General features: G+C 46.1%; 2 protein-coding genes across 2 annotated transcripts; both read left to right on the top strand.

The window, feature by feature from the left end:
• The first annotated feature begins 1831 nt into the window (after nucleotides 1-1831).
• On the top strand, nucleotides 1832-4626 carry LOC131263123 (cytadherence high molecular weight protein 3-like). The gene is made up of 2 exons (XM_058265279.1): nucleotides 1832-1840; nucleotides 3031-4626. Exons 1-2 carry the CDS (start codon nucleotides 1832-1834, stop codon nucleotides 4624-4626), a joined length of 1605 nt encoding a protein of 534 aa, XP_058121262.1.
• A 1541-nt stretch (nucleotides 4627-6167) lies between these two features.
• Nucleotides 6168-7405, top strand: LOC131262297 (microfibril-associated glycoprotein 4-like). Its single transcript, XM_058264268.1, has 3 exons — nucleotides 6168-6293; nucleotides 6373-6462; nucleotides 6530-7405. Exons 1-3 carry the CDS (start codon nucleotides 6168-6170, stop codon nucleotides 7403-7405), a joined length of 1092 nt encoding a protein of 363 aa, XP_058120251.1.
• The last annotated feature ends 5940 nt before the right edge of the window (nucleotides 7406-13345 follow it).

Raw genomic sequence — 13345 nt, 5'->3', positions numbered from 1 at the left:
GTTGTAACGTTCGCATTAAAACTGAAACAAAACGAGTAAAAAAAAATGTCCATAATTAGCTACTCCAAATCTCTTCGCCACCCTTTCTGAAGCGGAAAGCCGCTCGCGGTGCCGACTCATGCGGCGTACAAAAAAACACACACACACACACACACACACACACACACACACACACACACACACACACATGTTGCGCAACGTGGGCATCCTCCATGACCTGCTGGCTGCCGGTTTTCGTCTTGGCCGGCCGCGCCTTCCATTGCACACACTCCAGCCGGGGGTGCGCCAAGCCTTATCGAACTTTGCCCCCATCGACCCGAGCCGATGATAATGATGATGATGACGATGATGATGATGATCTGCTGCAATGTTTGTGTGGTATTTCGCGTTTTCGGTTTCTATCTTCGCGGATGCACGATCGCTCGCGGGAGATAAGCCAAAACACACTAGGGTGGGGGGGAGGCACGACGGGGAGCGGGGTTCGGTAAGGCCACATTTTTCTTCCTCCTGTCTCTGCCCGATCGAGATGCGTCGATCGAAAATTGTGAACGATCATAAATTTATTAATTGCTTAATTTGCTCTCCGAACCGTTGCCACCGTCGGTGTGGCGATGGACCGTGCAGCCTTCGGCGCGGGTTGTTTGTCCGGTGCAGCTCGGTATCGGAAGATTTCTTTCGGCATACTCCGTAATAAATAAGAAATCAACCTACTGAACAATGGCCTCGCCCCATGGGAGGGGGACAAACGATGTTGTTCAATTAAAAGAGTGAACCAACAAAACAACAACGTTCACCTGGAACACTGGCCTGAGGGGAAACAGCAGGCAGGATGAAGAAAACTTCACCCGAAGGAAATGAAAGAGTGGAAAAAAGAAGACACCGTTTCGAAAAACATGACATACTGCGCACCTGCAGCTTCCCAAAGCACGTGTATGAACCTTACCTGTACCTTAGCTAAGACAAATATGAACTCCCGAAAAACCCGATGTCCCCCGATGGTTTGGCATGGAAAGAAAATTTAGAGAAAAACACTTACCTACACACACACACACACACATACCGAAAGGTTGGAAAGTTTTTCTAACTTTTCGGGGCTAATCGAACACCGGAACACTGAAAGGGGGATGAATAATTTGGCCGTAAACTTTTCCATCGGTCGTGGTCGATTCCTTACGAACACGATACACCCAAAACTAAACCGTCCACTTCCCCCCGGGGGTGGCGAGGGGTAAAGAAAACTTAGCGAACCATATTTTCTTCCCTTTTTGCAGGCTTTTTTTTCCCTCTATCTTGGGGGTTACTCCCTCAAAAGGCGGGAGACAATTACCAATTCGATGGAAAACCCATAGAGCATCAAAGTTATAAGTTTTATTTCTCGGCAGATAAATGTGGTGCCTATTTCCTAACAACGCGTGGTTTTGGACCACCTCTACGAAGTGGGAAAATAGGAGAAAAAATACCTGGCCCCGTAATGGGTTGCCCACGGTTGGTGCAACAGCTGCGGACCCAGCCCCGACGACCTGATCGGGGGAGATTGGTGCGTTCCGTGCGGGGAGGGGATCGGTGGCCGAATCTCGGAAGATTCACGCTTCACTTCCGTGCAAAAGCGACAGCAACAGCAACGGGGGCCCGCGAACCGAACCGCGACCACCGTCCGGCCCGGGTCGTCGGCCTTACGGATCTCCGAGAAACACTTTCGGGGTATAAAAGCCCCAACCGTGGCCTACCGAAAATCAGTTCTTTCTCTGGTCTCGCTATCTCCGGTTACTTGTGGTGTAGGGCAAAGTGTACTAGACAACTATCAGCGCGTTTGGTGAATCGACAGTGCACGATGCGTATGGTACGTCCCACCGAGCGCCGTCTTCCAAAAGGCGAAAGTTTTCCCCAGTGTGGTACCAGTATTCTGGACCGGCCAGACACATTCCACCGCCATCGATCGGTTCCCCCGTTTCCCGGGGTCTCGCCTTAGTGCGTGAAAGTTTGCGGGATCCAATCACGATGCGCTTCGATCCGGGCCCGCTGATAAGATAATTGGAGAATTCAGTGAAAACCTAACGGGACCTAAACGGGGCGATCCGATCAGGGTCTTCACTTTCCACTGGCGTGCCAAAAAAAAAGATCGATCGATCAATCGTCCGAGAATGACGCGTGCGCGATGAATCTGCTCCAGACAGCAGCAAGAGAAATTGAAGAAGCCCAAAAACCATTTCCCACCCACTGCGTGCTTGTGTGTGTGTGTGTGTGTTTGTGTCGAGGCGGGAGATAGACAGTATTGTTCTCGCCTCACCCGACCTAGTGGCTGGAGCTTTTCCTTTCTCCAATTTCATCGATCAAGGGCTCGAAGATCGATCGATGAATCTTCCCTTCTTTTCTGTTGATCTTCGAACAATCGACCGACGGGGAACCTCGTGGTATATTTCTCTACACAAAAACCACATTCGATCGTGTAGAAACATGTTTCGGTGGGAGAAAAGTGGCCCACATTAGTTTGGGCCTAAGTGAAACCGATTTAAATTGAACTTCTCCAAAACCCGCGCAGGGGGATTGGTTATGATGTTTTCGTTGTTTCCTTTAACTCTTCCTCTCCTTGGCCTGCTTCGATCTTACGCGTACGCTGCTTCTCCGCTTCCGCCTGCTGCAATTTGTGCGCGAGCAATTATTCATTACGAAACTCGACTGCATTTCGTTGCCAATTTTGATGAGCGAGAGTTTGACTTTCCACTCAACAAAAAATATGTTCCGTCTGCGTTTGCATCGATTATAACAATTTTCACGCGTTACCACATTGGTCTCGCCAAAGAGGAAGAGAGCGTTTTTCGGCGTTGTCTGTTGCTTCCTTTGGCGCGTGCATCATTCATGTAACTATCAGAGCGGCACACGCTAAGTCCGACCGTCAGGTGTATAATTCGCGCCAACTCATAAGACCCCGGATTGGGGTGTTTTATGGTGTTTTTATCGGGTGGTGGAGCAACGCACGCTCGCCGATTAATGTTATTCAATCTCTCGGTTTTTTCCGTTTTCTTCCCGCAGTTTATTATCCCTTGCTGCCTGGCCCTGCTGGTGGCGCTGGCCACTGCTGAGGGAAACGCGGCATCGGAGCAGCAAACGGTGGCCGAAAAGAGAAGCGAAGAAGCTGAGCCAAAGGATTCTCAACGACTCGAGAAGCGCGGAGCGTCGCTGGGCGAATGGAGCCAGCAGTTGTCGCACGGTTACGCCGACCAGCACAGCTATCAGCAGTACCACCCGCAGCTGCAGTACCATCAGCAGCAGCAGCAGCAGCAGCATCAGCCGCAGGAGTACCAGCAGTACCACCAGTACCAGCAGTACCATCATAAGCACGAGGAGCCGATCAAGACGATCACGATCGAGAAGAAGATCCCGGTGCCGTACACCGTGCACAAGCACGTCCCGTACACGGTCGAGAAGAAGGTGCCGTACGAGGTGAAGGTCCCCATCCCGAAGCCGTACCTGGTAGAGAAGAAGGTCCCGCTGCACTACAAGGAGTACGTCAAGTACGCCGTGCACGTCCCGGAGCCGTACACCGTCTACAAGAAGATCCCGTATGAGGTGAAGTACCCGGTTGACAAGCCGTACGAGGTGAAGGTGCACGTCCCGAAGCCGTACATCGTCGAGAAGAAGGTGCCGTACGAGGTGAAGGTGCCGGTCCCGGTCCCAGTTACCGTCGAGAAGAAGGTGCCGTACGAGGTGAAGTACGAGGTGGCCGTCCCGAAGCCGTACACTGTTGTCAAGAAGGTGCCGTTTGAGGTGAAGGTTCCAGTCGACAAGCCCTACAAGGTGGAAGTCCTTCGCCCAGTCAAGGTGGAAGTGCCCAAACCCTACCCAGTCGTCGTCGAGAAGAAGGTGCCGTACGAGGTGAAGGTCCCGGTCGACAAGCCGTACAAGGTGGAGGTCCCGAAACCGTACAAGGTGGAAGTGAAGGTACCGTTCCCAGCCCCGTACACTGTCGAGAAGAAGTTCCCGTACACCGTCGAGAAGCCCGTGCCATACGAGGTGAAGGTTCCGGTTGATCGCCCAGTGCCAGTGTACAAGGAGGTTAAGTTTGCCGTCACCAAGGAGGTCCCGGTGCCGGTGAAGGAGAAGGTGATCGTGCCAGTGTTGGTGAAGAGCGAGAAGAAGCAACCGGAAGTGGAGTTCCAGCATGAGCAGTCCCACGAGCAGCATCATGAGGAAGAACAGCAGGAGCAGTTCTACCACCAGCATGAGCAGCCTCAGGCTCTGGCCTACCAGCAGGAGCAGCCATCCTACCACCAGGAGGAACAGCAGCAGTCCTACCATCAGGAAGCCCACCAGCAGCAGCTGAACCAGCATCAACTGCACCAGCTGCACCAGCAGCAGCAGCAGCAGCAGGCGAACCAGCAGCAGCTTCACCAGCTGCACCAGCAGCAGGCAAACCAGCAGCAGCTTCATCAGCTGCACCAGCAGCAGGTGCACCAGCAGAAGCTGAGCCAGCAGCAGCTCCAGCAGGTCCATCAGCAGCAGCAGGAGCAGCAGTACCACCAGTACCAGCAGCACCAGCAGCAGATCTACAACGCTCACCAGCAGCAGCAGTTCCAGCAGCAGGAGCAGACTCACCAGCATCAGCACCAACACTACGAATCGCACTAATCGCACCGGCCCCGATTTGAGATCGATCCGAATGATGTGATAAACTCTATATTAGCCCTTAAGTGTATGTACGCCTCGTGATGCTTTGCAACGGTCGTGCCGACCCGGTCGGACATTCGATCAGCCCTATTTCGCCCATGGACCGCAGGAGGAGTCCAGCAACGGAACTCGCAGATTCGTTTACGTGCTTTATTGTAAGAGAGCGAACAGGATCAAGGAGTGAGAAGCAGCAGGAGTTTAGAAACATGTATTCAACGCGCTTGCCAAGGAGCGCCAAGTCAATGGCGGAAAAAATCTTGAAATATTCGGATGCAACAGTGATGCCATCGATCGTCCCGGTTTCCCAGCGCCGATGGTTCCGCTCGAGCAGCCGTACAGCAGGGACTGGTAATGTGCGGCTGGGCGGGTGGGAACCGTGCGGTGGGGGAAGGGCGAAATGGTAACGCTCGTCGATATTTGCATCAAGTTGTTGTTAGTTGTTGTACTGTATGACTGAATTGAAGAGCCTTAAAAAATAAATAAAAAAACATTATGATCACAAACAAGCATGTTTTCATTTAAATTCTAGTACATCATGAAGGGTGGGGGTGTCCATGGCCTGTTAAAAGCGATGAGATATTTACTCGCAAATTTCATAGTCATACTGCTTTTGATTCATCCACAAAATGTGTTCTACTCCTTCCTTCATTAGACATACGCAGCTTTCTAAACTGAGCAATTATAGGAAACGCACATCTGTAATTGACTCCTTTGCATTAAACTATTTCAAAGTCCATTGACTCTTGAATGTATCTTTCTCTAATCTTCCAATTTTAGCTGGAAGACTTAACCTACTGTAATGACTACAACGCAAAGAACCTTGCGCAGCAAACACTCACACAAGTTCTTTGGCCGAGCCAGAAGGCGAAACCAGGACTAACCATACGAGATAATGTTTAATGTAATCAGTTTGCTCGTTTGCAGGCTCAGTGTTTGGTATCAGCTTATGTGTATGTCTCACAGGGTGCTCCCATATAACCTAGTTATTTTTTCAAGTTTATAAAAACAATTTATTCAAATTAAGTACAGGATCTAACATAAAAGATTGTAAGATAAGATCATAGAATAGGGTTGATATGAAACTAATGTCTTTTTCGGGTCGTTCAAGTTTTTAAAAAATCAACTATTGCATGCCGTTTACAGACGATGAAATGAACTCACAAGTGAACCATTTATTAACCATCCTGCATTTGATTTTGCCAAAACTGTGGTCGTAACGGTTTTGGGGCGCTGTTGATAATAGAATTGCGTTATCGCTTACGACACATGTGTACCATTCCAGCCATGCAGATTCTTGTCTTTGTGGGACATACAAATTCTCACGAGCATCAGTCGTCTTTATGCTTTCGTTCTAATCGTGTTTTCAAGTTCAAAGTGAGCACAGCCATTGTAAAGCCATGAATACTAGCGGAAGTTCCATTGTGATGTGTTTCGGTGTAGTTTTATTAGTACGGCACACATTGGCCATAGGAGGTTTCGAGATGGAGCTTCTACTGAGTAAGATGGACTATTTGCAATATAAATTGCAAGAAGTGGAGCAAACACTGAAAACAACCATCGAGAAAGTGGACTCTAAGTTCGAGACAAGAATGAATGCGGTGGAAAATTCATTGCAAAGTACAATAATGGTGAGTTTGGTCATTTTAAATCACGATCTGTCGCAAATAAAATGAATTATCGTTGCACCAAATGAGTTTTTTTTTGCAGGAAATTGAACAAGCCTCAAAGGAAAGGCATATTAACCTGCAAGACATGCTAATCAGACTGGAGAAAAATGATAAGGAAAGGGTGGAGAAAGTAAGCTCTAAGCACGAAACAAGCAACTGTTCTAGTTTTGTTGAGTTAATATATCCCTCTTTTACAGGGCTTGAAGACAATTGAAATCAAAACACGTGGCGGATTGGAAGATCTTCAAAATCAGTTGAATTTCAATATGAGCCACATTCGGCAACATCAAATCGCGCAAATCAAATCGTACCAAGAAACGTCGGATACGGAGCTCAAGAAAATAGATGAAAACAAGAATACTCTTGACATGTTGACAGATTCGGTACGAAATATTAGTATCCAAGGAAATTTCAACACTATGTTGCTTAACTTTATGCATCCAGTGAGTTCATGTCGGCAAGCTCCCAATGTATCAGGAAAATACATGATCAAAATTGCGGAGAATACCAAACCATTCGAGGTACTTTGTGAACAAACTAAGTTCGAAGGCGGCTGGACGGTCATCCAGCAAAGGTTTGACGGTTCAGTCGATTTTTATCGGAACTGGACCGAGTACCGCAATGGATTCGGGAGTTTGGACGGTGAATTCTGGCTCGGGCTAGAATACGTGTATCAAATGACGAGAAACCGACCCCACGAACTGTTGGTGGAGATCAAAGATTTCCATGGAAATTACGCATACGCTAAGTACGAAGAGTTTGAGATAGGTAGTGAGTCAGAGTCGTATGTGTTGAATAAATTAGGGACACACTCAGGGACAGCGGGAGATTCGATGCGAGACAATCAGGATGAAAAGTTTAGCACATTCGATCGTAACAATGATATAACAGTTGGTAATTGCGCTGAGGAGCGACACGGGGCCTGGTGGTACTATCATTGCACCTTTTCCAATTTGAACGGCCGTTATCAGAACACAACAGATTATATGAGTGCGATGTCGTGGTACTATTTCAAAAACGATTATCGTGGTATGTCTTACTCGAGAATGATGATTCGCAGTATCGTCAATTAGTAAAATCTTTTTCCGATTAACTCATCAACGAACGATTTTAATCGTTTCAACAGCCCCCCCCCCCCCCCCCTACCCTTCTTCCTCTCTGCCTTGCCTGTGTAAATGTCATGTAGCTCATGGAAGATTAGTATGTTTAAGTACGTTGTCATCAAATAAAGACATTGGTAAAAATAATGTAAAAAACGCTAAGTTGGCAATAGGTTTGAATGTGAGATTTTTATGTGTTTTATGTGGCGTTGTATGCTCAAATATTAATATTACATTAACAGATACAATAAATCGTCAATGGTGAGCAACAAATAGTTGAGCGTTTTTGAACACAGCGTTATTGAAAAGACCGTTCAACTGCCTACACAGTATCTTCGGCGATATCTATCGATGCTCGATAACCCATTGAAAGATTCCTTAAGAGACATGTTGCTGCTAGCTTCTCAGAAATCTCATATGTTTGTCAGCTCTCCGATCTGGACAAGAGTTCGAAAGGGTAATGGGAAGCTTCGATGCCCGATCTTCCGTTCTAGCGCCCTAACCTGTGCTATATGCATGCGAGCGAACCGTGTAGTCGGAGGTAAAATAGCCGCTCGTAAGGTAAGGAGGTAGGGGGTCCGTGACAGCCGAGCGGTAGCGCCGGTTAGAAAACCCATGAGCGCCGGGGCTTCACCATCTCGACGTGGGTTCGAATCCCAACCGAGACCGGACCCTCCCCTGTACGAGAGAACTGACTATCCACGTACAACAGGGAAACAAGTCTCGTAAGCCCTTAACGGGCAGGCATGACCAAGAGGTCGTTACGCCAAGAAGAAGAAGGTAAGGAGTCACTCCGTTGAGTGCCATCAAGTTGTTTGGAATTAACACCGAATCGCTTTATAATAACAGCCGTATCTTTTTCGTATCTTTTGTAGGTTGCCATTCAGGATGACGCGGACGGCCGAAGTGAGAAGTGTCCACACACTCTGAAGGGTTACATTTTCTTTCAGCAGAAGCATGCCTCTGTTTATATATTGTATATATGAAAAAATATATGTCATACCTTTTATTTAAAGAAGAGACAAAGTTATATTTTTCTTGAAGTTATTAAGTAAATAGTCAGTTTTTTGGAATATAAAGATCGATTTCAGCAGACGATGTTGCGTGTTTTCTACTTAACACATGTTTTTCAAAGAATGCCCATGTTAGCCTTATGCCTTAAAATATTTTGTAAGTGATATATGTACGTTATGCTTATTTACCCCGATACTACCGATTTCCTTATTCTTGTTTTAAAGAGTCAAAAACAAATTTTTCATACCATCTTTTTTCAGATTTAAATTCCCCGTAGACTAAATTCGCTTCTCGCACCTGACGTCGATTGATTTACGGTGTACTTTAGTGAACACACCGTGTTCGTGTCGTCACGCTCGGCCACGTACGAGCCCCCCAGGTAAGGCAACAAGAATTTGTGTGAAACGCTGTCAAAATTCGGTTCTTCTTTACCGCCGTCGCAGGGAAATACACGCCGGCCGGAATCAATGGCGGCCGGAATCAATGGCGGCCGGATTGCAATTTTAAATGAACCGTAATCTAATTAGGTGGAAAATTTATCAAAACCGCCACCCCGGGCAGGCCTACCGAGCTATCCGATCGTACATTGCCTCTCGCTCAACACGCTCGGGTCGGTGCACGATCGGGGCCAATTTCAGGAGTCATTCTGCTAATTTGGGAATTCAGTCTACAAGTCAGCAAAATGTTCGGGACAGACCGTTCGCAATCGCTGCCTTGTGCGGGCCATTGATTCTGGGAGGGTCCATGGCTGGAGGAAACCCCACGAGAGCCAAGAGGTGGAAAAAGGCAAATTAAATGCACCATAATACGTGCACTCTTCGAGGTCATAAGGACGCTCGCAAGTGGCTGAGGGCGGGCAGGACGTGGTGTCATGGTGGCGGGCATTCGGGCGTGTTGAGAATTTGAAACGGGTTTTCCGAGGGAAGCGACTTGCCGGTGGCGTGTCCCGAGGGGCAGCCGGCACTCCGGAGGGACTACTCGCCGGAATGAGCACGAACTAATTCAAACCGAGCCGGGCTCAATCTAAATAACAAATTTTTCATGCATAAATTTGATTATTTCCAACGCATCATTGATTACGGGAATGGTTTGCACGACTGCACGGACCCCGCCAACTCTCCGCGATCCTCCGGACCTTCCGGCCACCGGTTGTGACCGCCACGCGGTGTTGATGCACGCTTGCCTCCCAATGGATTGCGATTGTACCGAAAGTCAACAGCTGCAATAATAATTATGACTGTGGCTGGTCGTGCTGTTTTCGGTGCCATTTTTTTGTTTTTGTTTGTTGCTATTAAGCCAATTTTAGCCCATTGTACTTAAGCACAAAACCCAATACCATTCCCGGATCCGCCACTCGGATGCAAACCAATCCCATCCTCTAGCTGTTCGATGACCGAGGTTCGGGTTGCAAACCCTTCGATTCGGTGTAGTGACCATTTTATGAACTCGAATGAATAGAGTGGCGGTCAAAGTGGTTGTAATCACAAGGGGTCGGGCGGTGGGGAGTGGAGCTATAAAAGGAAATGGTGGTGAAAATGCGGTTCGCATCAAAAACACGGCCAACAAACAAATGGATCTAAAACTCAAACACAAACGACCAGCCAACATCAAGCGAGCTTTGGTTCCTGGAACACAAAAAGGAGTGAGAGAGGTGAGGGAAGAGGATGGAGGTCACAAAATGGACGTAGCTGTGTATTCCCTCGGTTCGCATCGACACGTCAGCGCCAGCGTTGCTCGCGAGTCCGTAGTAAATAATCATCGAAATGAACTATTTTCTTTTTTTCCCCCTTCTACCCCCTTTTACTACGGACCATTTGCCACGGCCAACCCTGGAAACCCCATTCAACCATCCCCAGCTTCCAACCCACTGCTGGTACATTTTAGTATTTTTCATTATTAATGGGATAAAAATTGGAAATATGTTTTCCAATTTCATAATAATTTGATATGCAAATTTCAATTGAATTTTAATGCTACTTTGCGACTCCATCGATGCCATTCTGCCCATAAGGACGCACGTGGCCGCAGTGGTAGAAATGAAAATAGGAAAAAAGTCACACACGTCCACACATTAAGCACAGCTAATGAAACACATCATTCTGTGGCAACCGAACTGCATACAAATGGTATTGGATAATGAAAAGGAACACAAGCCCAAGGGACATTTGAACAGTTTTAGCTGTTTTTCAAAAGAACAGTACATACTGAACAAAAAAAATAACAGTATGTTGATGTTGAGGCACATAAGAAGTGAAATGTATAGAAGAGAATTGCTTCTCAACTTGACATAAAAATAAATCTACTTTTCATTAATGACATACGACATTGCAGTGCTAGTATTATAAAATACTGTCAAACCAAATTCAAGTGACGCAGGCTCACTCAACCACTAACTCATGTGTACTCATTAAAAAAAACTTTTTCCAACGAACTGCTACTTCAACTATTCCAATTAGTTCTGGATGCACATATCTAAAGTGCTACGACTAGTTCCAATTGGCATCAGGCCACGTGAAGTGGCGTGCTTGACAAAAACAATTATCTACCGAGATGAATGCTGACTGCAGTGCCCATTAACAAAAGTTTTAAAAATATGCCACATTAATTGAGAAAAAATGCTTCAACTTTCTCAAACAGGGGAAAAAATGCAACTTTTTAGAGTACATTTCGTACCGAAGTGAGTCACACAATGACCTCAAAAGGAGCAGCACTGAATTCGTAGCATTAGGAAAATGGTTTTCGGTCTTCCCTACTGCTAGGGACAATTAACGATATTCTAATTTGAAACAATCAGTAGAACCTGGAACCAACAGTGAGCCGTGGAACTATCCGTCACGTACGAAAAAAGTATAATATAAAAGTTTAAAATGCATGTTTGAAAAAAGGGGGGTTTTAAGAGCGTTATTGAAATATTAATTGTTAAACATGTGGTTTGGCACTTGTCTATGTTTTAGATAATTAATAAAAACCCTTACCACGATATCCTTACATAGGCTAACAGTTTTATTTTAAATAGCCAGAGAATGCACAAATTATTTAAAAATAGCAATTACAAAGATGACCAAGTGGATCTGGTTTCGGTTTTTCTCATGATTCAAAGTTGTTTTCTTCTTGTAGTGAAAAATTCAATCCACCGAAAGAAGATAAATGGAGGAAATACGCCAAATGAAGCCCTAGCACGTTTTGAGCCTTTGATAAAACATCAAAAAAAACTTCAACTGACTACGAAAAACAAAGAGGGGATAAAATTTGAAGCTTTCAAACTAACAAGCAATGGTCGAGAATGAAACAGTGATGTTTGTTTGCTTTGCTTTGTTTCATTCTTCCTAACGATATCGCAGTATTTTGGTTTTTCCTTGCCGTGCCGTTCCAAAGAAATACATTCCATTCATGTTCTAATTGAAACAAAACTAAAACCTGCTAGCAGCAGCTCAGAAATGAAATATTTCGTACTGTTGCAGCCACCCAATGGGTGGAAAGAATAAAAAGGATCTGAAGAAAAATGCGTCCACTTGAAGATTTAGTCTTAGCTTTCATCACAAACGTATGGGTGGAAAAAGTTGAATCTCAAATCCACGAAAAGTAAAATTCAAATATTATCTAAAACCAACTTCAAATGTTTGTTCACTGATGACGTACAAATAAACAATTACATCGTTTTAGCATCTTCTTAAAGCTGTAAATTAAGATAAATTGTTCTATTCTATTTGGTTTTTGAACTGATAATAATTACCCACACAGCTGATGATCGAATCATCTCCGTATAAGATTACTAGCTTGCATAACAACATGGCCTAATTTGTTGCACCCTGGAGACAATCCAAGGTGAGCGGCGTCGTCCTGTAAGCAAAGCACAAAATGGTTTGCCATAATTCAAATCCATCGTTTCAACCGCCCCCACCCCCGGAAAACCCCACAGCGGTCGCGTTGACTTCAATTAACGTTTTAGAATTAACGATCGCACCAATACACGTTGGCGTGCAAACACCGAACCCTTTTCCTGCAAGGGACGAGAATCTTAAAATTTATGAGAAACCTTACGGCAAAAGATGGCTAATAATGGGAAGCCTTTAGCCGGCGAGCAGCTAAAGAATATGCAAACCTTCGCCCGAAAGCATATTGTGCCGGTTTTTCATGCTAATAATTCCCACACACGTACGACGGCGAAGACACAACAGCTGAGATCTGCCTGGTGGTGTCGATGTGGCCAACGCGGGTGAGTGTGTGTGTGGGTGAGAGAAGGCTTCTAATTGTCCCTTGTCAGGGAGGGTGGCAGTAAACCGAGCCAGCCCCTTCCACGCACCGCCCCAGCCCCGGTGAGGGAAGGTTCGCGCCGTTTCGGTGCACGCACGTAAAACCTCATTCGCTGTAATTAACTTTAATAATATCACTTTGTCATGAATATGAAATTTTATGTGGCCGAGCCTGCTAAATAATGCACGATACAATATTCATATCCGAGTGGCGAGAACACCTCCCAAGCTCAAACGCGCCACCAGGCTCGGTCGGTCGGACGGTTTGGAAGGTCGGTCCTCCGGATCCGCAAGAAGATTAAGGAATGGCAACTTCTTGTCCTTCGGTGTCTTCGCAACGATGATCGCATTCGCTTCGGCGTTTGACTCGCAACGGCAACGGGCGATACCGAAGGGTGTGCTGCTTGATGGTTTGAACGGGGTCAAATGGAAAATGGTCTCGGTTGGGGTTAGGCTTCGGTTACTCCCGCGAACAGGGAAGGGTGAAGCTCAGCAAAAAGTAATGGGATGTAGCTTTCAAGATGTCAAAACGTATAGATTTATTGCCCTTGCTTGAGCAATCTCATTCGGAGCGAATGCTTTTGCAAGACTAGACGAAACGATTCTACTGGAAATTAATTTTAAACTTTAGATAACAAGTATGCCA

Source organism: Anopheles coustani, chromosome 2, assembly GCF_943734705.1.
Source record: "Anopheles coustani chromosome 2, idAnoCousDA_361_x.2, whole genome shotgun sequence".
In the NCBI taxonomy this organism is placed as follows: Eukaryota; Metazoa; Arthropoda; class Insecta; order Diptera; family Culicidae; genus Anopheles; species Anopheles coustani.
The sequence above is the reverse complement of the archived record's forward strand: the minus strand, read 5'-3'. Positions and strand labels throughout refer to the sequence as shown.